This window comes from Epinephelus lanceolatus, chromosome 1 (genome assembly GCF_041903045.1).
Source record: "Epinephelus lanceolatus isolate andai-2023 chromosome 1, ASM4190304v1, whole genome shotgun sequence".
In the NCBI taxonomy this organism is placed as follows: Eukaryota; Metazoa; Chordata; class Actinopteri; order Perciformes; family Serranidae; genus Epinephelus; species Epinephelus lanceolatus.
The window spans coordinates 24,248,807-24,276,657 of NC_135734.1; the positions used below are offsets into that span (position 1 = coordinate 24,248,807).

General features: G+C 41.0%; 1 protein-coding gene across 1 annotated transcript; it reads left to right on the plus strand.

Moving 5' to 3' along the window:
- c1ql4b (complement component 1, q subcomponent-like 4b) lies at positions 1-27,851 on the plus strand. Its single transcript, XM_033625934.2, has 3 exons — positions 1-475; positions 961-2,416; positions 24,521-27,851. The coding sequence occupies exons 2-3, from the start codon at positions 1,877-1,879 to the stop codon at positions 24,698-24,700; spliced, it is 720 nt and encodes a 239-aa protein (XP_033481825.1). The 5' UTR covers positions 1-475; positions 961-1,876; the 3' UTR covers positions 24,701-27,851.

The window sequence follows — 27,851 nt, forward strand, 5'->3', positions numbered from 1 at the left end:
GAGAGAAGCAGGACGGAAAATACAACAAGTGAGTGAACTGTTGCTCTGCAAATAAAGTCGCTCTGCAGCGGGATTTCTGCGGGGCGAAAGTCTGCAAAAGTAACTCGTCGCAATGTGTGATTTTATCTGAGGGAGCGCTGCGCGACTTTTGCGTTGTGTTGTTACTCTTTTTTTATTTCTTATTTCCCTCCCTCCGTGTCTGCTCGGACTGCCTGTGAGCGCTGCCTTCATGGTGCGGTCCCGGCCACCATGCAGGAGTCCTGGATGAGATGCTGCAAGTTGAAATAGGCTATTAGTGTGACTTTGAGTTTGTAGCTGCAGCGAAACTTCACCCGATGCGACAGTGAAAAGCGCACAGTCTTGGAGGGATTTCATTCCGGTCCTGGAGCAGCTTTTCCTGCGGCGTTTCCATCTGAACCCGCAGCGTGGAAAAAATATCACTGAGGACCGGGTATAAAAGACAGAAAAAAACTAGGTAAGCTGATTTAAGTTTCTTAAAAGTTAACTGGTGAAATCCTTATTTCCTCTTGCTCTGGTTAAATCTGGACGAGTGTTTAAAATTGAAATGACCATTTTAATTAAAGGGAATTAGTATAACCAGATTATTAGAAGTATAGTGAAGTATTTTTGCTTTAAATCTCCATAATGAATTTAGGCCTGTCATAAAATCAGTAGTTGTGACCCCGCTGCGTTTGATTATTAAATTAATGAGGTTCATGTCTGCACTTTTATCACTGATCACATGTTTAAATAAGATACTGTATGAATAATCTCTTTGTATCCTGTATAACATTTTCATTATTCTTATAAATTGCTGAATACAATTTTATATATTCATTAAATACAAAAGGAAGTGTTTAATCTGTTTCTACATTTTCAGTTAAACATTAATATGTGTTACAGCAAAGGGATTTGGTTTTGTTAGTTCTTATTTAATTGTGTGTCTTCCTTTCCTTCTAGATTGCAACACATTCAGTGATCTCCTGTGATGCTGCGATAAAATGTTCTCTGCTTCATCCAAGCTGCGTTTAAAACGAAATGTCCCACATTCAATGCGATTTGGCCTGCCCTTTCCTCAGAATTTGCCTTTTTATGACCTGTGACAAATCTGTACTTTGGATGGAGGGGTAGACTGCTGAGATAAATCTAATCCCGGCTCCTATAACAGCATCTATAGAGAGGTGTGAGCCCATCAACCACAACACAAGAAGGGAGAAAAGAGCAGAGATTTAGCAGTTCCCTTGTTCTTCTCTTCTCATTCGTGGACAGACAAGTAAAGCGCCCTTCCCCGTATGTGGTGGGTGAGATGAACTCCAGTGGGAATACTGTAGACCCCACCTGACAGCTCTCTGCCTGATCAACTGAAAGCTTTTCACTGGAGCCTCCAAAACCCCAGAGCTGGATTTTTTTTTAAAAAAAAAATAGTTGCCAAAAATCCAACATCTCAACGGTGATGCTCATTTTTGACAAATACATTTAAAATATTTGTTATTTTTGTCCTGTAAAATGATGTATTATCTTTAGACAGGTCGACAGCCCTCTGACACCGTGAACCAGAGGACACTGAAATATTTAAGGATACAAAACAAATGTACTGAACACCAAGAAATGGAAAAAACTATTCTCCCCCTGACTCCTGATTTTCTCCTGTCTGAGACTTGCCTGTCCCATTTATAGAATAGCCCCGCATTTTCTTTCTCTGCCCCACAGTCACATATTTTCCTCCTCCACCTTCTCAATCCAGTAGTTACTTTCTTCAGCTTTCAGTCTGGCCGGCACAACCATTCCAGCTAAGGGGGAGGAGGACTTTCTCACGCTGGCCGCCTCCCGGCTCAGCCGCAAGAAACGTGTCATCGGGGCTGGAGTCGGCGTGGCCATGGTCCTGGTCCTGCTGGTGGCCATTCCCCTATTGGTCCACACCACCAAGGGGGGAGGGTCTGGAGGAGGGGGCACGCGTTACGAGATGCTCGGGAGCTGCAAGATGGTGTGTGACACTTTCACCCCCCCACAGGGAGAGCTGACACCCGTCTCCCCTCAGCCCCCAGACTTCTCAAACCGCAGGGGCAAGCAGGGCTTCAGAGGGAGCCCTGGACTTCCTGGTCCTCCAGGTCCTAAAGGGCCCCCCGGAGAGCCCGGCAAGCCGGGCCCCCCTGGTCCACCAGGACCTGGGCCTGGTGGCTATGGCCCATCATTCTACAGTCCCAAAATCGCCTTCTACGCAGGCCTGCGGAAACAACACGAAGGGAGTGAAATACTGAAGTTTGATGACGTGGTGACCAACGTAGGGAACTACTATGAACCGAGCACCGGCAAGTTCACCTGCCCTCTGCCTGGCATCTACTACTTCACCTACCACGTCCTGATGAGAGGAGGTGATGGGACGAGCATGTGGGCTGACTTGAAAAAGAACGGACAGGTGAGGGCTTCTGTGGGGTGTTTGTGTGTATGAAGTGTCCCTCTGTGATCTGAAAGTTCTACCTTTGGAAACAAACTTTCACTCTGCAGATATTAGCCAACCAAAACTAGGGAGAACAGTTAGATTCAGTATCACTCTGTGACACCAGCAGCAGTGATTATTAGTTTTCAACTAATACTTTCAAACAGTTATAAAACATAAACATTGAAAATTTAAATCATTTCCTTATCAGACACCACTCTAACTAAGGTTTGATTATGTTTAGTCACAAAAACGACAAAGTTAAAGTCCTTCACTTAGGTTAGAATAAGTAATTGTTAAAGTCAGGATAACATCAGTCACAAGAAACCAACATTTACTGTCGACAGGTAACAGGAAGCAGACAGCAGTCTCACATGCCAAACTCTAATGTTGACCCCTCCGTCCATCCCAACCTCCACTCTCTGCAGACTCTGGAGCTTTAAAACAGCGTCACACAACTTTCTCTTTTTCTCCAGGTGGACAGACACTAGAGGGCTTTGTCACTCGAACATATGTTGCTTTTTGGCATTTGCTGAAATGACTGACGCTGTTTTTTTTCCTGGTGAGACAAAACGTCACCTCTCTGACACAGGGTCAACAAATCGTGATAATTAAAAGGATCGCAAAGGTAGCATTGTGCACAGGTGTTGCTGGTATTGTGGAATAGTTTGACTAGCACTTAGTTTTTGACCATGTTGAAAACAAAAATTGTTTCTTGACAATATGCACTGAGAGAATTTTGATGAAGATAAAGAAAAGTCTAAAGCAAAGTTTCCATAAAATAAAGCAGAAATAATCCAAATGCTGTTTATTTAGAAGAGAATTAAGATAAAAATGACTGTATCTCAGTGTTTGTATATCAACCCTCTGTTTAATCAGAAAAAGTTCCAAAAGGTTTTTTAAAAGTCATTGATTTACTTTGGAGGACAAAGAAGAGGGAATGAAAGCAGCATGAGAGCAGAAACAGAGGTGGGACTAAGAACAGCTTAACATGGAAAACGAAAACTGCAATTAATTGTACAACTTGCACACAAAGGGTGAGAGAGAGAGAGAGAGAGAGAGAGAGAGAGAGAGAGAGAGAGTGACAGCCAAGCGATCAAGATGATAACAATCCTCCATGTCTCAGTGGAACAAAGCCAAAATGCAACAGCTGGCTACTGTCCTCTGAGGAACTCTGACTTTAACACTAATAAATAAACAAGTACAAATGCCTGGAAAAAAGCCTTGAATGCTTCCATCTGGAGATCCGTGACAAGCTTGAAGTACTAAGCCCTCACTATGTTGAGGAGCCCTGATTCTGACATGTGTGCTGCGGAACAGAAGAGTGACGTCCTGGGGATTACTGGAGGAGAAGAAAAAAAAACGTGTTGCATTGTTACAAGTCAAGTAGTGTTTGATGTTACAACAGTGGTTTATACAGGTAATTTACACAGTACATGGACGCACAGCAATTTGCTACTAAGCAGACCAGCACGCTACGGAGCTGCTGTTCACTGATAGGCTTATATCTAACATCGTAAAAGACTTCAGATAGCCTACAGCAAGTACAATTTCAACAGGGTGCAGCTCAGCAATTTCCATTGAAACCTTCTTCACTGATCTTATATGAAAAATACCCAGTTTGAAGTTGTTCCCATAGACCGTGTGAAAGAATGGACAAAGCTACCATGACGTCACCTATTGCTTTGTTGACTCCCATTTTGAAGCCTAGAGGTTGGCATTTCGGCAGTTGCCATCTTGGTTTTTTGAAGCCAGAGGTGAACATATTTGGACGAGCAGGTTGAGCTGTGGAGGAGCGAGGGGTGTGTCTCACTCATATACCGCAGTGATGACTCGCAAACAGCCCCTCAGTCAAAGCCGCTCTACCTTGAAATATGCAAGACTTTAAGCCTTAATAAAATGTAAATAGGTGTGTTATATAAAAATACATCCCCCGTACAGTTGTCATGAATGTTGAAATTATCTATGGAGACCAAAAATCAGTTTTTGTACCAGCCTGCAAACATGTTTATTTCGGGTGTAAAGTTGGGCATTTTAACATAGGGGGCTCTGTGGAGACTGACTCACTTCTTGAGCCAGCCTCAAGTGGCCATTTAAGGAACTGCAGGTTTGGCACTTCCACATTGGCTTCATTTTTTCAGCCCAGGAGGTTGCCGCTTGGTTGTTCCTTATTATGTGAACATGCAAAGTTGACCAGCAAACGCTGAGATGAACATTCAATCAAGATGTCCCATTGTGGTGGTTCAAAGATAGCTCCAAAATGAAAGTTGTGCCGATGTCCACAACGCTACCACCCATCAGTGGGAGGTTCTTCCTGGGCGCTCTAGCAACACTGATATATAATGCTAACATGGACAAATAATAAACCAACATTGACTCAGGACTTGAACCCCAGTCCCCAGAGCATAAGCCCTGTGGCTGACCCATTCATCCATTACAACTTCTTACCTATGTAGACTTTGACCTTCTTTATATTACTTCATCTGACTTTCTGGCAGAAAGCCTTGAATGCTTCTTTTTCCACATGCAGTCAAAGACAGCTTGGATAAAGACTTTTGGCTCTTATAAACAGCACAGGCTTAAAACAGTGAGACAGGAACGAAATTTACACACAGAGGTACACATAAATGGAATGAATGAGTTTTCTATATTGAGCAAATGGGCTTTGCTCAATATGAGTCTTTGTACGTGAAGTGGAAGTCACAGTCGCTGTCTGATCACAACCATTTCACAACCAAACAAATGAATTGTCAATCAGATTTCCTGGTTTGTAAGAGAGGGTCTGACTGGAATATTGTTGGACAGGGAAATAATGTCACCATCTGCAGTTTCTGGTGTCCAAGGACCATTTTTGGCTGTGGGACATGGCGTCACTGTCTGACCAGTGCTTGCTGTGTGGCATTATACATCTAAGGTTTTTTGTTTGGTTTGTTGTCTGTGGTAGACATCAGAGATAGACAGGAAACATATGTTATATGCAACAAAAGTCCACAGCTTAAATCAAACACTGAACATGCAAGTCTTAACCATGTCAGCAATCTGGTTATTGTTTTGTGTGGACTTTTTAAGGTTTTCCTCAATTTTTGAGTTTCTGTTTTCCTGCAGTCTTGCTTATCACTCTTTTGCTAACCTTACTGTTGGCGTATGGAAAGCTGCAGCCGCACTCCTGCTGGTTCTTATCACCAACAATGAGCTTCACCGGGGTTCACGTTACACCTCTGCCTATCAGTAGGAGTGACAAGTGAAGCTATAAGGTCATGCAGCTGGTCTTGTTGGCTTTCCCACCATTCGTCACAATTTAATAATGTTTTCTATGACCAACAACAACATCATGGTGCCTACAGCTGGCAATCAAACATGGGTTTGTTGCAGTGTTTTTTCTGCACCACCCATGCACCCCTGGTTCAATTTGATTGTTCTTTAGTGGGAAATCTCAAAAACTTGTGGACATATTTCATTGAAATTTGGTCCAAATTATGGCATGGGCCAAGAAATTCATTCATTGACTTTTTTTTCTTATAATTGAAATATTGCAAGGGCATTTGTTTTAACATTTTTAGCTACTTGAATGACACTTAACTGCCACATGCACCCCACAATAGTTAAATCAGGTTACCACAATGGGTATTTGGGTAGAGATGGAGACGAAGAAGGATATGGAATTATGGCTGCTAACACTATTTTTTTCTTTTCTAATAGTCTTTTGGTCTGTCAAATACTTAAAAATTGTGAAAAAAATGGACATCACAATCTGCCAGAGCCCAAGGTGACATCTTCTAATTGCTTGTTTTGCCTGACCAACACTTCAAAACCCAAAGATATTAAATTCACAATGATTCAATACAGAGAAAAACAGTAAATTCTTTCTTTCAGAAGCTGGAAACAGAGAATGTTAGAAATTCCTGAAACAACTAATCAATTTCAAATTCAACTAGAATATTCTATAATAGTCTTGAGATTCTCAGCAAACTAACATACTTGCTCACAACTATGATTAAATCAATAAAATGTCAGGTTCAGTATAAAATATATTGAGGTTTTTTACTGCTTTGGTTTTATAGACTTCCCAAATACACACATCATTATATTATAGATTTATTTGTGACTGATCTAGTCCATAAAAACAGTTATTCCCTATTTCATTGATTTGACGGGATGTGCATAAAGTGCGGAGTAAAGAGGACAGACAGTTAACTGCCAGATATAATTGGGGGACTTGGTTTGTTGCGTGCCTTCACAGACATTGTCATTCCTGTCTTCTCTTGCTGTTAAATTTTTCATAGCCTTTAGATGAGATCTTCTCCCCTCCACCTGTGCCCCTCCTTTACACACACACACACACACACACACACACACACACACACACACACAATTTTCCATCCACACTGGCTATTGACTCCTTCCCCATTAATTATCTTTTCCATCACCTAAATTATTTAACCCAATTCAGTGCTGATCTTGCCCTCACAGTTTCATTGCACCTGATGTTTTTTTCTCTGAATAGACAAGTGCTCTTGTAGCAGAGTGAGCCATTGAGGTCAATGAGAGAAACCTTGAGGACAACACTGAAAAAGTTTGTCAATTTAGAGACTTGTAAAGACATCACTCTGTCACTGTTACTGTAAAAATCTCTCTGAATGGGTATTTTGTTCATGTAGATTTGAAGTTGTCATTATCCCACTGAGAGATGATTATGAGTGAGAACAAGCATTGAAGCAAAGGTCTGACAGTTTTATGTCACAGGAGCTGGTTAGTCTAGCTTAGCATAAAGACTAGAAATTGGGAAACAGCTAGCCCAGCTCTGTCCAAAGGTAACAGAACACACTTAGCAGTACCTGTAAAGCTCTGAACGTTGGGCAGGTTGTTGAAAACATTGTATTGTAAACAAGTAGTCATTAACTTAAGTGCTCAGCAGCAAAAGTAGGAATTAATGACATAATTACATTACACTTTGGCTATTCGGCATCACTCCTTCAAATGTGCTTTTAAACAACTCCACAAACAAAGTCTCCACCCCCACATCACATATGAGACTGCATAAAAAGAATGGACGTAGCTACTGTGATGTCACCCACTGGTTTGTGGACTCCTGTTTTGATGCCTCAAGTTTGGCATTTTGGCTGTTGCCATCTTGGTTTTTTTTTAGCCAGAAGTGGCCATATTTGGATGAGAAAGTGGAGCTGTGGAGAAGGGAGGGGTGGATCTGACTATTGGCAGACAACCTGTCATTCAAAGTGGTCACACCCTTAATTACGCATAACTTTAACCCTTAATGAAATTCAAACAGGCAGATTACATAATATTCAGCCCCCGCACAGCTGTCATGATTGTTGATATTAGCTATGGAGATAAAACAGTTTTTTGTACCAAGCTGTAAACATGTTTATTTCTGCTGTAAAGTTAACAATTTAAACATGGGCGTCTATGGGACTGGCTCACTTTTGGAGCCAGCCTCAAGTGTTCATTTGAGGAACTGCAGTTTTTGGCACTTCCACGTGGGCTTCATTTCTCAGCCCCGGAGATCGCTGCTTATTGACTATTTAACATATCGATAAAAAAAACTTTAATATTTTGGCAGCACTGGCTTATTTAGGAAGTTTTTATTCACCATCAACAGCTAGCTTAATGTTAGTCTCATACATCCCTCAACAAAACTAGGTGATTTATAAATACAGTTTACTGGTGGCTAATGTTAGCAAGCCAGCTAGAAAGACACACCATGTCCCTTCTGCTGATGCAATGATTCACACCTCCAACCCATAAACCAAGCCAACTTGCTCTTCAGCAGTCTCTCCCCTCAGCTCAGGGGGACAAACTGGTAAAATCCCCTCATCAAATTCCTGTTTAGGCAGCAAACGGAGTGTAACTGGGATGAGCAACTGTTGTATCATTACTTTCCCTACTCGTCACTGAAAATAAGTAATTATAATACTGTAAAACACCTTTTGCATTACTGCCCAACACTAATTAGCAGATTAATACCTTATATGTTGTTTGTTGAATTCATACAAAAACAAAAGTGTGAAGATGATGATAAATTTTGATTTGACATTTTATGGGGGTTAAGTGTCAAACTGTTACGCTCAGCTAAGCTAAGATAACATGCTACGGGCTCAAGCTAAATATTTACCCTACAGATATGAGCGCAACAGTGAATAATAAGCGCATTTCTCAAAATGCCAAACTATTCCTTGTATGCCTTTCAATAGTGTGTGTGTGTGTGTGTGTGTGTGTGTGTGCATCTGTGCAACAATTGTCAGACTGATATATGTGGTGTTAATCAATGTCTTGTCAAAGGGAGCTGAGAATAAGACACATCCTAAGGAGAGATCACTGCAGGGAAAGGCAGGACACAGACAAGTGGGCTGACAGAAAGGGAGAGATGGATTGATGGATATACACGAGAGAGTGGACAGAGGACGATGAGAAAAAAATGCAACACGAGAGTGTTCTCTGTCCTAATGGAGGCGTTGAGGAGACAAAGCTATGACTGACATAAAAGAACCAAATCAGACTCGTGTGGCCAGCTGTTGGCCAATGATATGTGTAGCTGATGTGCAAACTTGCACCAAGTTTGCAGTGATGAGTCAGTCAAGGCAAGGAATCATCCTCACTCATGGTGTCCCATCACTCATCAAAAGATTGGTGTTGAGGTAGATGACCTTTTCAATGGATATATAATTCACCACCAATATGTACTTTGCCCTTTACAATGATGAGCATGGAGAGGAGGTGTGAATATTTATAGCTGGTCCAATATGGGAGAAACTGGGCTGGTCAGCTGGTCAGCCTGTAGTACACACACACACACACAATGGGGGAGGGGATTTTAAAAAAAAAAATGGCAAAAACGTGGTTTCTTCCAACACCAGAATTAAGATAAAAATATTCACAAATGAAAAAACACTAATGGTCGGTGATAAGTAGTGTTTAACTTTTGATTGAACACTAAATTAAAACCCTCGGCGCACACTGCAGCACAATCTAACAGATGCGCAACTCAGAGCATCAGAAGTGTCTCTGACACCAGACTCAGAGCAGACTGGTGGAACTGGAAAATGCATATTAGGCCTACTAGTTACTACTTATGTTTTTCAAGTGATTTCCCAAATTTGTCGTTGAGTTGTGATATGCCAATTGCTTCTGGCAAATCTGGCACTCTGCTTTCTGGGGTTTGTGGGGCATATTTGAAAGTGCAACCACACATCTGATGGCCTCTTGGACATGTCTGCCAGCTCTGAGTGCGCTCGTTGTCAGTATCGAACTGGTGGGGGTTAGTGTTGCGTTTAAGGCCTCCCCCAAAGAAACGGAAAAAAAAGCGCAGAAGCTTCAATTTTTTTTTTTTTTTCACAATCGAATCCCGTGCCATCGAACGAAGCTTCGAAGCTTCGAATTTTTTGGGTCAGCCCCAGTCCGTCGCTCTGAACTTCTGATACAGTAGTATGCCAATGCAAAATCATGAAAGTGACACTCTCATGGTGACCAAAAAAATCTCACGTCAAATGATGTCAGGTTCAGACTACATATGTTCTGTCACTAAGTCAGATTAGGCAAGTATGGCATTCTAAAATCTTCTCGAGATTTGGCCGACAGACACAGCAGGCCACAAGTTGGTCCACGACCAATCATTGCTGGTCTTTTCTCACGATGTGTGTGATGTCATCAGATTATTTGTTTCCTATTTTCATTATTACTAATATAAAAGTGTTCAAGTCCCAACTGAACTGGTTTTGTAGTAACATAAAAGTGCCACCAGATGGCAGCAGCTACATTTGCAGTACTGCATGAAAACCAAGCAAGTCCCTGAGTGCTCCACAACAGTTTCATAAGTGTTTCACAATAAAAGTCTTTTAAGAAAATGAAGGGATTCTCTCTACCGAAAACAAGAAGGGTTTTTTAATTTCAAACAGATACAGAAAGTGTTGAGTTTGAAACGATGGCATGATGCATTAAACTTTACAGGGCAAACAGGAGTAGATTTCTTTTTTCAATAAAAATAGAAAAATACAGAAGGAATGAGAAATAAAGGCTCGTATCTAGTGTAGTCAGTTTCAGATAAAGCTGGTGCCCTCTGTAATTGTGGTGAGTATGAAGGATGAACATTCTTTGTTAGCTTGATGCTAATGGAAGTACTCATGGGGTTGCTTAAGTGCCTCTGCTATTTCATGCCAGCATTTTCTTTTTTTTTTCACTCTCTCATGGTAACATGCCTAAAGGAAATATCAAAAAGGCTGGGGAATTGTTGCCATACAGTTGTCTTTGGCAGCAGATTGCTATGTGTCCCTACTGGTCAAAGTGACGGCTGTGACGAGAAGAGTGGTGTAAGACAAAAGAAGATCAAACATGTTAGTCTTTCTGTCAGGATGTCGTGAGGCGTTGCAGACGCACCGTTGGTTGTCATCTATAGGACACACTACAGGGAACACAACAGTGGATTATCATGCACAACACTCATTACTGTTCACGATCTGAGCCAACACCGTAGGATGGCCATGTTGGGCTGTTATCCGGCTAATATTGTGTAGACTGAACCTGGAATAAGAGGAAGCCACAGAGTCACTCCATAGTGAAAAAATATAATTATATATGCCTATGTTAATAGGCTAACATCAGGATTTCTTTCAAAACCTGAAAGCGCATAGTTTGTTTGGCATTAGTAAACAGACAAAACACCTTTAAAGGTGTAAAGTTTTGCCTCCGTTTGCACCTCAGTTAGCCAATATTTCCAACACATGATAATTCACACCAAAACAATCTAGACGGTTAAACAGCACCACCGGTAAGAGGAAAAATATGTATTTTTGAATTTGGGATGAACTGTCCTTTCAGTAGGTGGTGGCAATATGCAACCTCAAAAGCAATGACAGCAATCTAGACATAAAGAAGAAGGATCAATTACACACAGTTGAAGCATTAAGTATTATGACATTTACCAGAATGCAGAAAATAAAGTGTTTAACATTCAGATGTTGCTACAACCTCAATAACAAACATAGTTCAATCAGCATCTCCATGGGAGGCTATCAGCCCATTAAATGGCCATTATCTGTGGTTATCAGCCTCATATATATTGGTCAGTGGGAGCCAGCTACACCTGCTTGTAGGTTCAGAAGGTTGTTATCAGCCAATTCAATGGTCTTTACCTGTTTGTTAGGTTTCTATTTACCTTTCCTTAAGTTTAGGCACCAAAATGACAAGGTTAGGTTCAGGAAAAGATCGTGGTTGGGTGTGAATATTGGTTTCACATGGGACTTGAACCCCTGTCCCCTGGGTAAAAAGTCCCGTGAGCCACCAACCCTGCCTATACAGGGGCTTTCCCACATAAGGAAGAAAGTCTCATTAAAGCCCTTTCTGACAAAAAAATTCATTTCATGGCCTGATAATGGCCTTCTCAACCCAATAGCAGGTGTGGCAGGCCCCAATTAACCCATATCTATGATGCCTGTCACCACTGATAACGACCATTTGTTGGCCTGATCACAGCTGAATCAGCTCAATTTGTAGGAGATCTGTAGTGTTAATAATACTACTACTAATAATAATAATAATAAAAATAATAATGATAATATTAATGTGTTTATACATGTAGCCCCAGACTCATTCAAAGGTTTTAGGGCCAAGCCCCAGATCTCCACTGACTCCAAAACCATCCCTGGTAGTAGCATTTCAGCATCTCATCTGCTATTGACACACGGTGACCTCATTATGTGGTGTTGGCATTAGGTTGGATCTTACTGGAAGAGGAGAGTGGTGGACCATGCTGTGCCTTATTAAAGCCCAACAAAATGCTCTGACATGTGGCTCAGCCTTAACAATGTAAGGTGTAAAGGTTGGAGAGGAAGATTAATTAAAACTAGAGAATTAAACTTTGGAGAAAAGGTGCATTAAATGTGTCCAGGTCCATATATTCTCATAAAGGTGCATATTTTGGTTTTTATAATAGTGCATGAATAAATGTCTCATTAGTTAATGTCTTTGAGGCTGGCTGTCAGCAGACAGCAAAGACGATGTATAAACTGATAACCAAGATTTATGCATGTACATAAGAAAACAAGCTAATAAGGTATATATACAAGTTCGATAATTAAATGTACCCCTTAAAAGTTGTGGTGATGATAAGCTCTGTCTTAATTAGAGGAAAGGAACGGCTCCAGTAGGTAGGTGTGATGTGGCCACTGTGAGAGGTGGAAGCTGCTGATTACAGTACGTCAGATAAGGTGTCAATATGGGCCTCATGTAGCACTCATTAGACAGTTTCAGATTTATTTTTGCCTTTTGGGAGCCATGTTTTTCTCCTCAACGATTGCTTGTGTTGGTAGAATGATTAATAATCCAGACTGATTTTCTGTGTGGTGCATTGCTTTAGTGTTAAATGGCCTCACATTATAATGGGGAACATTTAAAGGATAAAATTCCAACCTTTCAGACAGCTTTTCTTATAGAGCAAACAGACCGGGTCCTCTCATACAGCCTGCAGCTTGCCCCTGTTGTCTCTTTTGTTCTGAGAACACACACATTTATGCACATGTTCATGCACACAGCCATTATTTGACTATGTATGTTCCTGTTATAATGGGTGAGGCCATTATATTCTGTCGACTGAAAACGACTCGGCTGGTTCTTACTGTGTTTTACCGTGCCTTTGTTGTGCTTGCCTTTTGCCTGCCCATTATATCATTATTCCTTCTTATCAAGGAAGCAGGATTTTGTCTCTTTTATAAAAAGCAGTGTTTCACAGGGTTTGATGGTGGTAGAGCAAACATTGTCAATGGTAACATGTACATTGGATTGTTAAAATGAAAAAGGTATGTCAGCATAAGAGGGATATTAGCTTCTGACCCGTGAACAGATTTTAGACAATAAATGAGTGTTGCTGTTTGTGTCCCTGTGCACATACCTTTGTGAAAAACACGGGGAGTTAATATGAGGTAGTGAACAGTATGTCATAAAGGAATACTATAATGTACCTCCACAGCTGAGGTTTTGCTCTGATGCTCTGCAGGTTGATTGTCCACAGAACCCATTTATATCCAATTAAGACACCTCTTCTACCCTCAAAGGTTTCAGTCTAGAGCCAATTAGAGACTTTTTAATCAACATCTTGACACCGTGGGTCTTGAGTGTCATGGCAAAATATTAACATTTACCATGCCAATTAGTGTGTGAGTCTGCAGTGCAGGAGAAGGGTTACATGACCACCTGCATAATAGAAACAGGACACCTCGGGCTGGTACACACGGGTGGAGGCGGCGAGAACACAGCGGCTTTCACAAAAAAGGGCCATTTCAATTGCCCTTCTTCTGTCTCCCAGTTCACCCTCAGAGGTCCCTCAGGTAAGTTTAAGAGACCCCGTCTCAATCGCCTCGCTCCGCTCTGAGAGGTCTGTACATCACAGTGAATGAATCCTGTCAGTTTTATTACCAGAGGATCAAGGCACCACTGCGAAACAAAACAAAACTGAAAAAAATAACACACTACATGGACAGCCCGCCTCCCCAACCTCATTTATATCCCCACCCCCTCCTCTGAAGCAGGCATGCTTGATCAGTTTGTTATCCAACAAGCTCCCTCCCCATCACTCAAAGCCCCTCTCAACTTTGGCTTCCTTTACCCGAATCCTGTGCTTAGACTGTTAAAAGTGCATGCAGCTGCTGGCCCGCCTGTGTGTCCTTATCCAAATTTCTGCCTTCACGCCCTCCATTTTACCACATATCCTTCTTTTCTCCTCACCTCCACACCCTCCTTCCATCATTTTTCTCTGAGACAAAGCTCAGACATAAACATTATGAACACACACTTTGATATTTAGTCGATACACATAAAAATGATGAAAATCTTTAGCTAAATAAATTTGAAATACAGTATGTGTCAGCCCTTAAATATGTCACACAAATCAGTGGCTCACAGCTGAGAATGTAGATTTTATTGAGCATTTAGCACTGTTTGTGAATTATTTCTATGCTGTCAATTTCCCCTCTGTCTCTTTCTCTCTCTCCCACCTTCCTCAGTCACTCTCTTCTCATTTAATGTTGCCCCCTAATGAAAAGTGGAGGCAGTGTAATCTTCTCTATTGTCCCGCGGGTCTCCCTTCTCCCCAACAGCAGCAGATCAAGTCAGAACAGCGTTGGGCCAACAGACAGAAATTCACTCCCTCGTCGCTATCAATCTCTGCCGCTGTTGACAATAATCCTGATTTGCCTTTCCCTCTTGTTTTCACTCCCAAAGCCCCGGTGCCTCCTGTGCACTTAAAGAAAACAGGGTTTCACTGTGATTGTTGCTGACAGCCAAACCTGCAGATTCATCTGTGCTGGTTTCAGTGTCACAAAGCTCTGCAATGTCACCAACTTGGGCTCGGTCCAAGAAATTATAATAAACTGCACAGTGGGTGAGGAAGTGTTGAAATCCTTGAATTAATGAAAAGCACCATTACAACATTGTAAAAAAAACAAAAACAAAAAAAAACAAACAATTACAAGTAAAAGTCCTTTACTCGTATTCATACTTAAGTTAAAGCACAAAGGTGTTATTAGCAGATTTTTAAAAAGGTATAAACTTAAAGGCATATATAAAATAAATACCTTTTAAAAAATAGTTACATTTATCTATTTTTAGTAAGATTAGTTTATCAGCTTTTACAAAGTACTTAAAGTATTCCAGTTAGATTATGCATTCTGCAGAAAAATGCCCCCCTGTGAATGATGCAATATTCTAGAGTAAAAGGTGTGATATTTCCCTTTCAAATGTAGAAGAAGTTGTATAAAATCAAAATACTCAAGTAGAGTATATACCTCAAAATCGTACCTAAGAGTACTTGAGTAAATATATTTATTTTTGTCCATTTGCAATCCATTTAACATACTGTTTACACATATTTGAATTTTTATTTGATGGCAAGACATTTTTATCATAAACAAATAGTTTGTAATAGTACTTTTTGTTTTACTGAAAACAGCTCAGATATTTAATTACATTCTTTTGTGGCAATAATACTGGTGATGGCTGTGATGATATTTTAAATGCCACACTCTAAAAAAAATATGTGCATAAAATGTATAAGATAGCTAACTTGTCCAGTGGGTTACACTATATAGGAGGAGAATGCAACCATGAATTAATCATAACATATTAAATGTCAAGGCTAAGTAAACCCACATGTCTCATGAGGAAGTCAACCATAAGAAGCCATAAATAACATTGTGTCCTTTTGGCTGATAAATGTAATTAGCTGTTGTTCGTGTTTAAAAGGCCATTTCAATAAGGTGGTGTGAATATCACTTCTGCATGACCCTTAAACATGCTTGATACAAGTGGGTAGCAGTCTTTTTTTAACGTACTGCATGCAGTTTAATCACATATTTTAATAGGAGGGATTGTAATACTGTCGTCCATGCACATGCAGAGATGTAAACCCATTTTAATTGTAATACTATACTGTAGTCGTAGCAAGTTACAGCAGCCTGTCAGCCTCTATGTCAGCTGAAAATACTGTCAGGGGAATCCTGCCGCTCAACCATGTAGACAGATGTTGGACGTACAAGATGTCAGAATCTCTTTACTGTTATATTTTTCCGAAAAACCTATTAGGTCTCCTCAGGGGAGCTGTTCAGTCCCTTCAGAACAAAACAGTCCAACAGTATAAAATAACAAAACGTCTCATATGCTGCGTGGTTTTTCTCAGGTGTTCACTTGAGATTCATAAAAAACAAAGAGAGCTGCTCTTATCGAGATGTAGAGAGCAAGAGCAAGATAGATTGTGCGTGTGTGTGTGTGTGTTTGGGGGGGTCTAATCCTGACCTCCTGCTAGTGTTTCATGGGCCCATTTGACCACTGTAGCCTATCCTGTGCCCCCATTTATTGTGATTGTATGGAGTTATTGAGGAGTTGGACCTATTAGGCGGGGAGCTGCCATGGCTATCCGACTACCAATTACCGAGGCCTGCAGCCGTGTATAGCCCGCCCTGACACATCTGGAGGTAGGGAGGGGTGAGGGATGCTGCGAGGGGTGGGGGGTGCAGAGGGAAGGGGGGGTCCTCAGGAGACCTGCCACAGCAGCACGCCGTTAATCAATCCGATTTAGACCGGACAGGGACACACTTAGTCGCTGCTCCCGCCAACACTGCCACGGCGGGGGAGAGAAAATGTGTGCGTGACCTGCATCTCATTGGAGTGTAAGGACACAAAAAGATGGATAGATGGGTCCAGAATGAAGAGATAGCGATGCGGAAGCAAATGGGAGAGGGGTGATGGAAGGGGGCGTGAGGTGTGGAGGGAGAGACAACAATTAATGGAGTGATGTGAGTTGAATTAAAACAAAGGAAATGTATCGATTCATTTCTGTCTCGAGGAGCGGAAGAAAAATGTTCACCATCTCTACATGCGAGAAATGCTTGTATGGAGAAATATATTGGGTTGAATTGATGAAATGGGTGTGGAAAAAAACTCCTCATTGAATGGGGGATGAGGAGAAATGGGTAGTTTAGTCTTATTTGATTTGTCTTAGTGATCACAAGAGAGTCAGGGAAGCTTGATAACTGGTGGAGATGATGGACCATATCCTCAGTGAGACCCAGAGCCGGAGACAAGGATGGAGCGAGGGTATCATATTTGCATTCATTAATATGTATGTGCTTGTGTACTTTATTTTCCACTATTAAATGGATCTTCTGCTTGAATAGTTGGTTACTTACCAAATGATAGTGCAATTTATTATAAGCAGATTTGCTTACTGGGTACAAAAACAACTTGGAACTTAAAGGGTAACTTCCATATTTTTTAACCCTGACCCTTTTTTCCCATGTTTTTGTGTCTAAGTGACTAATTGGAGCAACAGTTTTTGAAATTGGGCCAGTGTTGAGCAAGAGGGCTGCAGCCAGCAGCAGTGAAACAGGTTGCAATGTAACCATCGACAATTAATAACCAATCATACACTGACGATTTACATCCACTAACTTGTTTTGCCTTTGACAGACTCAGAATGTTTTCAAAGTGTCTTACAACATTAAAGGATCCCTACAGAGATAGACCTTATTGCTCAAGAGTATGATTTTTTTTTTAACAGCCACAAAATCAGCCCTGCTGCCTTACAGTAAGAGGGTTACAGGTTTGAGTTTTCTCCAGAATCTCTGGCTTCCTCCCACAGTCCAAAGACATGTTGTCTGTGAGGTGAACTGGTGGCCCCAAATTGTCCGCAGGTGTGAATGTGAGCAGGAATGGTTGTCCCTCTCTCTATGTATCAGCCCTGTGATAGTCTGCCAATCTGTCCAGGGTGTACCCTGCCTCCCGCCTAATGTTTGCTGGGACAGGCTCAAGCCCCCCCATGACCCTTAACAGGATAAACAGTTATGGATAATGAACGAATGAATGACCCCCAAAATCACTATAGCCAAACTCACCAGACTCTTATTAAACTAAGAATCACCGTGTTTTTGTTACTTTAGAATTAGCTGGTAGAAAGGACCGGGTCCTCTTTCACGGAGTCCACATGTTGTTTTACAGTAGCCCAGAATGGACAAACAAACACTGGCTCTAGATTTGGCCATCAGCATTTTTCTGTTTTCATGTCGGCCAACGTACTTCTACAAGAGAAAGGAAAAGTTTCAGTCGGTTGCAATCTGCAACCTCGTCACTAGATGGCACTAAATCCAACACACTAGTGATTTTATTAACCCTAACCTGTTGAACACACTTCCTTCAAAGTCTTAAGAAACAAAATGAAACTTACAAAAGCCATCTGCGTTTATCTCTCCACCGCTCCAACAATCATCAACCCTGGTTAGGGTGAAGTCATTCTCCGAACCCATCGGCTGTATTCAGCGTCTGACTTCCGGCGGGGATACAGCCTCTGGGGGCAGACCCCCTATTTTTTGGCATTCTGGTTTGATTTGAGATTCTACATTCACTGAATGTAGAGTCTGTATATAGAGACTAGGTTGAAGTAAACCCTTTATTTACCCAGTTAGACGTGAAAATATGCTGGCTCTATACACGCTAAACATAATGTTTATTTAAATGGAATCTGGTGTGTTTAGTGATGGCGATTAAACAAAAAATTATCTTATTCTTAATAAAGGGTCTATTTCTGTAGGGATCCTTTCCACAAACTGTCAGACACTTAAAATAATAATCTGAGCCTGTCAGTGGTAAAACAAGCACTTTTAGTGGACTTAAATTGACAGTGTGAACATGCCCAGAGTGGTTATATTGCAGCCTGTTTCACAGCAGCTGCTGCTGCTGCTGCTGCTGCTGCTGCAGCAGTATCTCTCAATACTGGACCAGTTTTAAAAAAGGTTGTTGCCATTACTCACGTAGACACAAAAACATGGGAAAATAAGGTCCATGTTAAAAAATACCAAAAGTACGCTTTAACAGAATCACCCACATAATGAACCAGGCTGCCCTATTCACTATTAAAACAGCTCTCTACCCACGCTGAAATGAAGAAAAGCCAATTCTTTGAGCACAAAACATGCGACTACATTTAGCAAATCTGTGGGTTTGCCTTCAACCAGGTCATAATGAAACCACTTCTTCATAGCAACATGTAGGGGAGCGTTTTGATCTTGGAATATGCAGGCATCGTTAGATCTGTGCTTAGTGGTATCAAATTTGTGTTAACTGCTGTGCAAACATGTACAGTAATCGTCTGATGTAACGACTTCATCTTGAATGTCTGGTCATACCAGTAGACCCAGCATCATGTTTAATCACATCCACACACATAAACCTGTCCAGATGTACATAAAAGAGTGAAGAATGTCCTTGGTTTGTTGGCTTTGAATATCAGATATTGCTGGATGGCAGACATTGATGCCAGTTTTATGAAGCTCTTAATGTCAAGCTCTTGTTGTAACTGTGTCATTAGGGTGCTGATTACGTTGTTTATTGCTTAGTAATTTTCAGGCTATGGTGTTGTCTGACTGTTTTTGTCCATGCCAATGCATATTGTCCATGTTTAACATTATATATGTTAGAATTTCTCTTTTTTTCCCTTTTTGCAATTTAGAGAAATATATCAGTTTCCTCGTGTTTAAAAAAAAATCAAATATAAAAGTGTTTGTCAAACCCCAAATAATTCTGCTAAACAAGAGCTACTGATGCACTCGCTGTAAATGTAATTTACTTTCTTCAAATTTAATGGAGCTGTATGCGAACATCAATTTAGCAGCTAACTAGTATTTGCTTTACAAAGATAGCAGAGTAATGGCGTCCTGAGCAGAGAATGGTATCATGCTCCCTCTGTGTGTATTGTAATCTGAGCGTTTCTGTTTTTGGTGGGATAGCATGTGAGTCCCTGTTTGTGTTACCTAACCACTGCCATACTGCATTACTTGTGGTTACCACTGATAACGCCATCCCAATTATGGGATGTGGAAGTGAAGCACCCACTCTCCAGTTTGCCCAAATTAACACCTTAGCTCTGTCAGCACTGTTGCCATTTTTACGCTGCTAGCACTGTTAGCTACTAGTCACCAGTTCAGCCACCCGTGTGCAGACAAACCCGGCTCAGACTCTGACTCAAAGATGTGTTCCCCTTCAGTTTATATTTTATATTTACTGATCAAATGCGTAGAGTGATAAAGGTTGCTAGCAGTGATGAACCCACTGAGAATTACTTACCGATCACAGTTCCCCTCATCATTATGAAGCCTGTCTTTCAGCTCATTGTTTTTGTTTTATTGTCTAGCCCACAAGTTTTGATTTTTTTCTTCTTTTTCTTTTGGTATACTCTTACCAACGTAATTTCAGTGAAAGGCTCTTTGAACCCACCATACACTACCTGCAAAGCAGTAAGTGGCAGACAGTCAAAGTTAGCAACAGCGAGGCGCATCTAGCAGCTAAAGCGACAGATATTATCCTCAGAACTGGTTCAGACCAGAAACCATGCTAAAAACAGAGCAAATATTGGACTTACATCCATCAGGAATAAATGCTAATGTTGCTCTGTATCAACTGGATATGAAATAGGCAGTGGTTTTGCTAACAACCTCACCAAAGGTCAGTCCTTCCAGGATATTGCAATCGCAACAATTACCCCAAATCCAGCCAATCCCTCTGAATTCTGCATAATTTTGTAATTTTGTCTTATCACCACAAATTTACCACCAATTACCTGGTCAAATCTCATTTCATTGTAGAGCTGCAGTGTGTAGAGTGCCACCGGAATGAGTCTTAAAACCAGTTCCCTTGTCTCAAAGTAAATAGTTTTTTGTTAATGGGTTTTTGGTTCGATGCCTGAAATCAGGTCTGTGGTTAACACAAGCTTAAGAGACTTTCACATTTTGTTCTACAACATAAAACATGTCAGTTAATACGCCTCTCATGACCTTTGAAGCTTTCATGTGTCTTAAGAAAAGGCAGTTTCAAACAAATAGCTTGCTATGATAGGGATGTTAAGTCATGCAACCATGGTGTGGTTTGTTTACAGCCTCACGTTTGCTTTTTACCTCTGCCAACTGCATTTAGGCTTCAAAAATCAGTAAAGTGGTGTTTATTTGTGAAAATTATCTTGCTGAACAAAACACGTAAGTATTATATATGTTTGTTTGCAACAGAGGTTGTTTTCTGCAATAATCCTAATTCCAATGGAAAAGTCCCAGAGGCTTTTGAATGAGGGAAGCAGGGCACCGCTAACCTCTGCGCTGACCTACAGGAAAACATCATCCCTGGAGCACTCTATTGATTTGTTCAGCCCCTCCTCTCCCTCTGTATATCATGGGGCTCCTGCTGCAGGAGTGTGATCTCAGCACCTGGGACAAAGTCACACACAGTGACAGTGCTAACCACTAGCATCATACGGCTAACATTACCCAACGGTTATAACGGGTTTAACAACATACATGTAATCAAGCTGTTTTTGCTGCTGCTGAGTTAGCTTGTGCTAACCAAGCAGAGAGACCAGGTGAAGAGCAGCTCAGGTAGATGTCCCTGCTTTACACAGCATGGGAAACACTGAATGCTGGATGAGTCAAGGACAACATGCACACCTCCTGCCTATTTAGTGGTGCAGGGAATCAGGTCCCACAGAAACTCAATAAGAACTCAATAAAAAATCATGATTCTCATCATCTTGACAACATGTCGTGAGAAAGGTCTTTGAGACCAGATGTTGACCTTGTTTAAATAATGGAAAGGTAAAAACGTGAGTGGGAATCACAACTTTTTTATTGACAAACTGAATGCTCATAACAAGAGGCTCCGAAACCAAGACAGGGCCGACGATATTTTTGCAGTTTTTATTTGCACCCACAATTTCGTTGCAAAAAATGCTCATGAACACTGCATCATGGCATTTCAGGCCACAACAAACCCCAAAACAGCCTGCAACATTCTGGAGGAACAGGAAGGTAAATATGTGAGCCTTGCAAAGCTGAATAGCCACCTGTGAAATAACAGCCAAAATCTACCAGAAATTCATTGCCACGGATTAACAATTGTTGAAGTTCAACAACGACAGCCAACGTGTGTATGTCTGCACGTTCATTCTGTTCACTGTAATTGCTCAACAAATGAACCGATGTCCTCCCTGATGCCTTCCTCACAATCCCTATCAGCCTCTTCTCTGCAACAGGTGGATCAGGCGTGAGCGACAATCCTCTGGAAAAATTGATGGCAGCTAAGACAGGTTGTGCTCTCGGATGGAGGTTTGAGGCCAAAGATCACTGCACATCTCATCTATCTACCCAGTGGAGAGGAAGGCATCTGTACTGATGACATTACACCAAGATCACAGAACAAAACAGGAAATAAAATGGCACCGGTTACATCCAGATAAAGTGAACAGGCTTTGATTCTCTGCCCGAGCCTGACTGGGCCCAACCCAACATGCCAGGTTTGAGCTGGGCCGTAATTTCCCAGATTCCCCTGGGTTTGAATGGGTCACGTTTGCATCGAATTAACCCATGTGTTTATTTATTTATTTTTTAAATACAGACCTTGTAGTCCATGTAATGTTATGAATAATGTATGGGCTGTGTTGCCATCAACCCATCCTGACTCCCACCTCTCATTAGTGAGGAGAAAAGTTATACTATCTCTATTTAATATATATGGTATTTTACAGAGTTAGGGGTGTGCTGAACATTCAGTGCGAGTGGGTGCATGTCAGAGTTTGTGTCACAAATGTGCCGAAAAGACTTTAATTAACTTGAGCTTGTAGAGTTCTAATATTAAAAGAAAAATAATGTTTTTCATACTAGGAATTCTGATGTTTAATCAGGCTTGGGCCCAAAATTGCTGCAGTGGTTCAGGCCAGGTTGGGGTCGGACAGAAACCGTGTTGGTTCACGATGATCGTGCCTGATAGCTACTTTGGGCCTGGTCATGGAACAGACTGGTTTTGGTCAGGATACTGTGATAAAATTTAAAAGATGAACCTATTAAAATCATCTGCCTACATAAAACACTGAATTTAAAAGAAACTGTTTCAATCACTCGTTTTGTAATTCTTGCTATCTTCATGTTGAACACACTGAAATCCTGTTCCTGCCTTGTCTTTTAAATTAGCCCAGTAATTAACTCTTAGATGGGGTGAACATGCCTCCATGCAGGTGATGATTTGTTTTGGGACTACAAGAAAGGACAAGAGATTCAAATAGGAGCAGAGAGGATTGTGGGAGAAGAGGCTTGTAGAGGCACATGGATGAGACATCGGTTTCCTCTATAGAAAGATCGAAGACTATCGTTCCAATAGTTTTCAATATGAAGTAGTAGATGTGCATACATGGATAATCACAGATCGATAACTGCAGTCTAAAGCTTTGTTTCTTGTATTTATGTATTTTATTGTACACTTTTTGTTTTATAATTCAGTGAGTTTTATTGACATAAAAGTTCTAAAACAACATCAAAGTGAAACTCCGTAAAAAAAATTATGAAATGCCTTGGTGGTGTTTGTATAGTTTGTAGTACATAGTAATAGGTGGGATGTATTATCTTGCCTTGAGGAGTCATTACAAACAAAAAGACTGTTATTGAGTTGAGTTAAATGGTTCAGTGTCATTTAGTACTGAAATTTAAAAACAAAATGAGGGTCCAACTTTCCACATCTGAACAAAAACACTGACCTGCAGTTGTGTTTGTGTACATATCTTAAAAATCATGCCATCACCTCACATTTCAAAATAGATATGAAACACTGCTCTACATTCCTCCTCTGTCCAACCTCAATCTTCGTCTCTGTCTCACATTTTTGTAAAATATGCGGAGGTTCCCACTGGAAGATGCATGAAGACTAAATCTCAGTTAGAACAACAGGTCCTTGTAATATGGTATAAAAAATACATTTCAGAGATTAAAAGAAGATTTAAAGGGACACTTCACCCAAAAATCAATATAGTGGAAATAAATGGCACTTGGTTTGTGGTGCATGCTTCTCCGCATGCTTGCTTTGCAAGCTTGCGTGCTTGTGACAGCACAAGATGTAAACATTAACGGTGACCTGCTCAGCTGAGCTCTAACACTAGCTTTGAATGCACTCTAAATAGTTCCTACATGAAACTGCTCTCTAAAAAATACCTGGATTAACCAGGTATTTTTTAGAGTGGGAGGGGATTTGAGCACCACAAGCGCCAGAGGGCCATGTAGTTCCATTATATTCGAGAGAAGGCAGACATCTCCGACACTCTGCAACTCACACCAAAACAAGTGATACATAGCACTACTGGTAAGAGGAAAAAATGTGTTTTTGATTTTGTGGTGAACTGTCCCTATTATATCCTGAGACTTAGAGCCAGGGACCATTGCTATATATATCTCCCTCATCTCTTCACTGTCTATAACAAGGGCTGAAAATGCCCATGAAAAAATATAGCAGAGCATACTGACAATCAGCTGCTTCACCACAGGCCACAAAACTTTGCAAAACACACTCATGACATCACTTATCTTTTTTTTAGGCATTTCACCTTCATTTGACATATGACAGTGTTGAACTGGGAGAGAGATAGAGAGGGGTATGACATGCAGCAAAGTTGTAGTTATATAGCATGCCCTGTAACCACTCGGCTACCAAAGCACTCCATGACATGATCACCTATTTTCTCCATCTTTGCAGTTGATCAACATCTTTTCTTTGTCTCTATCTCAGGTGAGGGCCAGTGCAATCGCTCAAGATGCGGATCAGAACTACGACTACGCCTCCAACAGCGTCATCCTGCACCTGGATGTGGGGGATGAAGTGTGCGTACAGCTCGACGGCGGCAAAGTTCACGGCGGAAACACCAACAAATACAGCACCTTCTCTGGCTTTCTCATCTACCCTGACTGACAGTATATACTCACATTTATATACTCTCTCTCTCTCTCTCTCTCTCTCTCTCTCTTTTTCTCTCTCTCTCTCTCTCTCTCTGTAATCAAGCAAAAAGTTTTCTCTTCTTTCTGCATCTAACACCACCATGCCTCCATAATGTAATTTGTCATTTCAACGCTGTCCAGTACACAAAACATGTAATAACATGATCACAGTTAACAAATAGAGAATTTGTGTAAAAATGAATATAGTATTGTATATATTACCAGTTAACATTTACTTCTGATACACACACTTGTGTAATCATTTTCTGTGCCATGTACAGTATGTGTAAGCATGGCTAAAACCACATGTTTCACACTTGTTTCACATTCACACATCGGCTTGTACACACACACAAAGGCGTGCTCACATGAATTGAACTCCTGCCATCAGTTGTTACACTAAGACAAGATGACCATCTCAGCCACCGGTCTGAAATCGACTGCAATGATCTCTGAATGTAGGCTGTAAATTGAGGTGTGTGTACATGGCTGCAGCCTCTCGCCTTCACTGTAAGATGGATTTCCACACAAGAAAAGTCATGAATATATTGATCGCAGCTGATAATACAGCCAACACCATGAGCATAATCCAGTGTGTTGTATGTCTGTGTTCATGCCTGTGTGCAAGCATACATGTGTGTGTGAACATGAGGCGTAAAAGCATCACGTTGCTGTTGGTTTGACTTTCGCTCTCTTCAGCTCCTGTTAAAGAGGAGGTGTCAAGTTGTCGGTAACAGTCCCTTAACACACACAGTATATTGATACTGAGGTTTAGCTTTGAGATTTACCGTGCGTGGAGCTCATAGCAGAGCCTCATCATGTCCTGCTAATAAGCTGAGGCCTCCTCTACCGCCTCATCTGTTTTGTCACAGTTAAATCTGGCGTCCATAGTTTGTATGTATGACTTTGCTGAAATAGTTTGACATTTTCAGAAATGCACTTATTTGCTGTCTTGCAGAGTTAGATAAGATGATTGATACCGCTTTTTATATTGTGGCATTGTGTAAATATGGGTAGAACAGTGTACATTTTCAGACAGTCACCCCTTGAAGACATTGATAGTGTTGCACTTGTTTGCTCACATGAAAGTGACAGAAAAAGCTAAAACCCTGGCTCCTTTATCTCCTCACAGCTAACCAATATGAGGATGTGAGAGGGGTGTGAACGTTGGATCGGAAACTTACTGAAGTGGCTAAACACCCCCATAATCTACAGTAAGACAGGTGTGGCAGGAGCAAAGATATGTGACCCATTGACAATCACTTTTGAAAATCATACTGGCAGCTTAAAGGTGCGGCCTGTGATTGTAATCCAACACTCTCTGTCAAATCCAGTGAATATCTCCTCATGGTCAACTAACATTAGCTGTTCATACACAGCCCTGACTCTGTAAATGGGGAAAAAGCAAAGTGGCTCAGACTGAGCTACAAGACACTGTGCCAGCTATTCTCTCTCTTCATGTCCTCTCCCACACAGAACGGAGCTACATGAATAGTATCGAAATGTAAATAATACCAGAAACATTAGTGGGGCTTTTGAAGGAGCACTAACAGGAAGGATGTATTTGTTTGAGTTTTAAGCTCAAATGGTGGGTCCAACGAACACCGACTTCCACTCCGGATACCCATGTTGCGTCGCGTAAGATTCTAAAGCCAATACCTAACCCTAACCACGTGCATTAGTTGTTGAAGGAAAAAAAAATGTCAATCCCATAATTGTACTATAGTGTATGTAGTGTGCATAGTGCGTTTATTTTGAAAGAGACTGTATGTAAATGGTAAATTTCCTGTGAAAACAGACGTGTATTTTCAAAGAAGACAATGCATGCACCGTAACAAGCATAACTTGACATGGCGTCCTAGAACATCAACAACCAACGCACCCAGGGTACCTTGCACGTTGTATCTGGACGTGAAAGAGCCATGAACAAATGTCGATATGTGACGAGGTCGGAATGAGAACGTGTTGGGTTTTGCTGGTTGGCATATTGTGGACAGAGCCAGGCTAGCTGTATCCCTGTTTCCAGTCTTTATGCTAAGCTAAGCTAACTGACTGCTGGTTGTAGCTTTATATTTACTGAGCAGATATGACAGTGGTATCAGTCTTCTCATCTAACCCTAGGCAAGAAAACAAATAAGCATATTCCACAAAGTGTTAAACTATTTCTTTAATCTTACTGTGACTATACACATGTAAAGATGTTTTTTAAATGCAGGTGACTGTTGTTGATGTTTTACTGCCATATGCCATACCTATAGGTTTTCTGTGCCTTACACTATCTTTTTAATTTTTATTTTTTATGCATGAGACACTTGTTGAATCTGGGCGTTTACAAACAAGCTGATACAAACAGCAATCTGACGAGGATTTCTGATGAAAACCAGTCCACGAACATGTTGTTACCCACTTTAAAAGATGCAGATGCTACCTGACATTGATTGTGACTCTTTGTATGTAACTGGATGTAACTCACTGCTGTAAATAAAAAGCCCCCAAAATGGAGATGAAGGTTTATTCTGTACGGTGGGAAACACCTGTGGGAACAAACAACAGAACAGAAGCATGTTAGTGTGTTGTTTAAAGGTTGTATCCAGAAACAATTATAAATATGTTGATGTAAACAAATTATTATATTAAACAGTTCTATTTTTTTCATTATATAATGCTTAGACGGGTACAATTTAATACTACTTGGAGCACATGTGTTGTAGTTTTAGTGCCACAGAAGAAGAGAGCTTCATATCAGCCCAACAGGTGATCCAGCCTTGAAGCCTGACAGCATGACTGCACCCCGATGAGATGTGGATGTGAACTTTTCTGATCATTCTTGTGCTGTGATTGAAACTTCCTCCTGACGTCGCGTATCGTACACAGACATTCCTCCCGAGTGGCTTTACATAACCTCTGTGCCATGCTGCATCCTACTGTGTGTGTTTTCTGGCGCTGTTACCTTTGTTCACAAGCAGTGTGGATTCATTGTCGTCGCTGTACTTTGCAAGCTGAGTTGTGTGTATTTGTTATGTATGGAATCAGCATAGGTTTATCCTCTTTCCCTTGAAGACCATGAAACACAATAAACAAAGGAAAATTCAGGATTATTTTGCTGTCACTGAATCAGAGTGAAA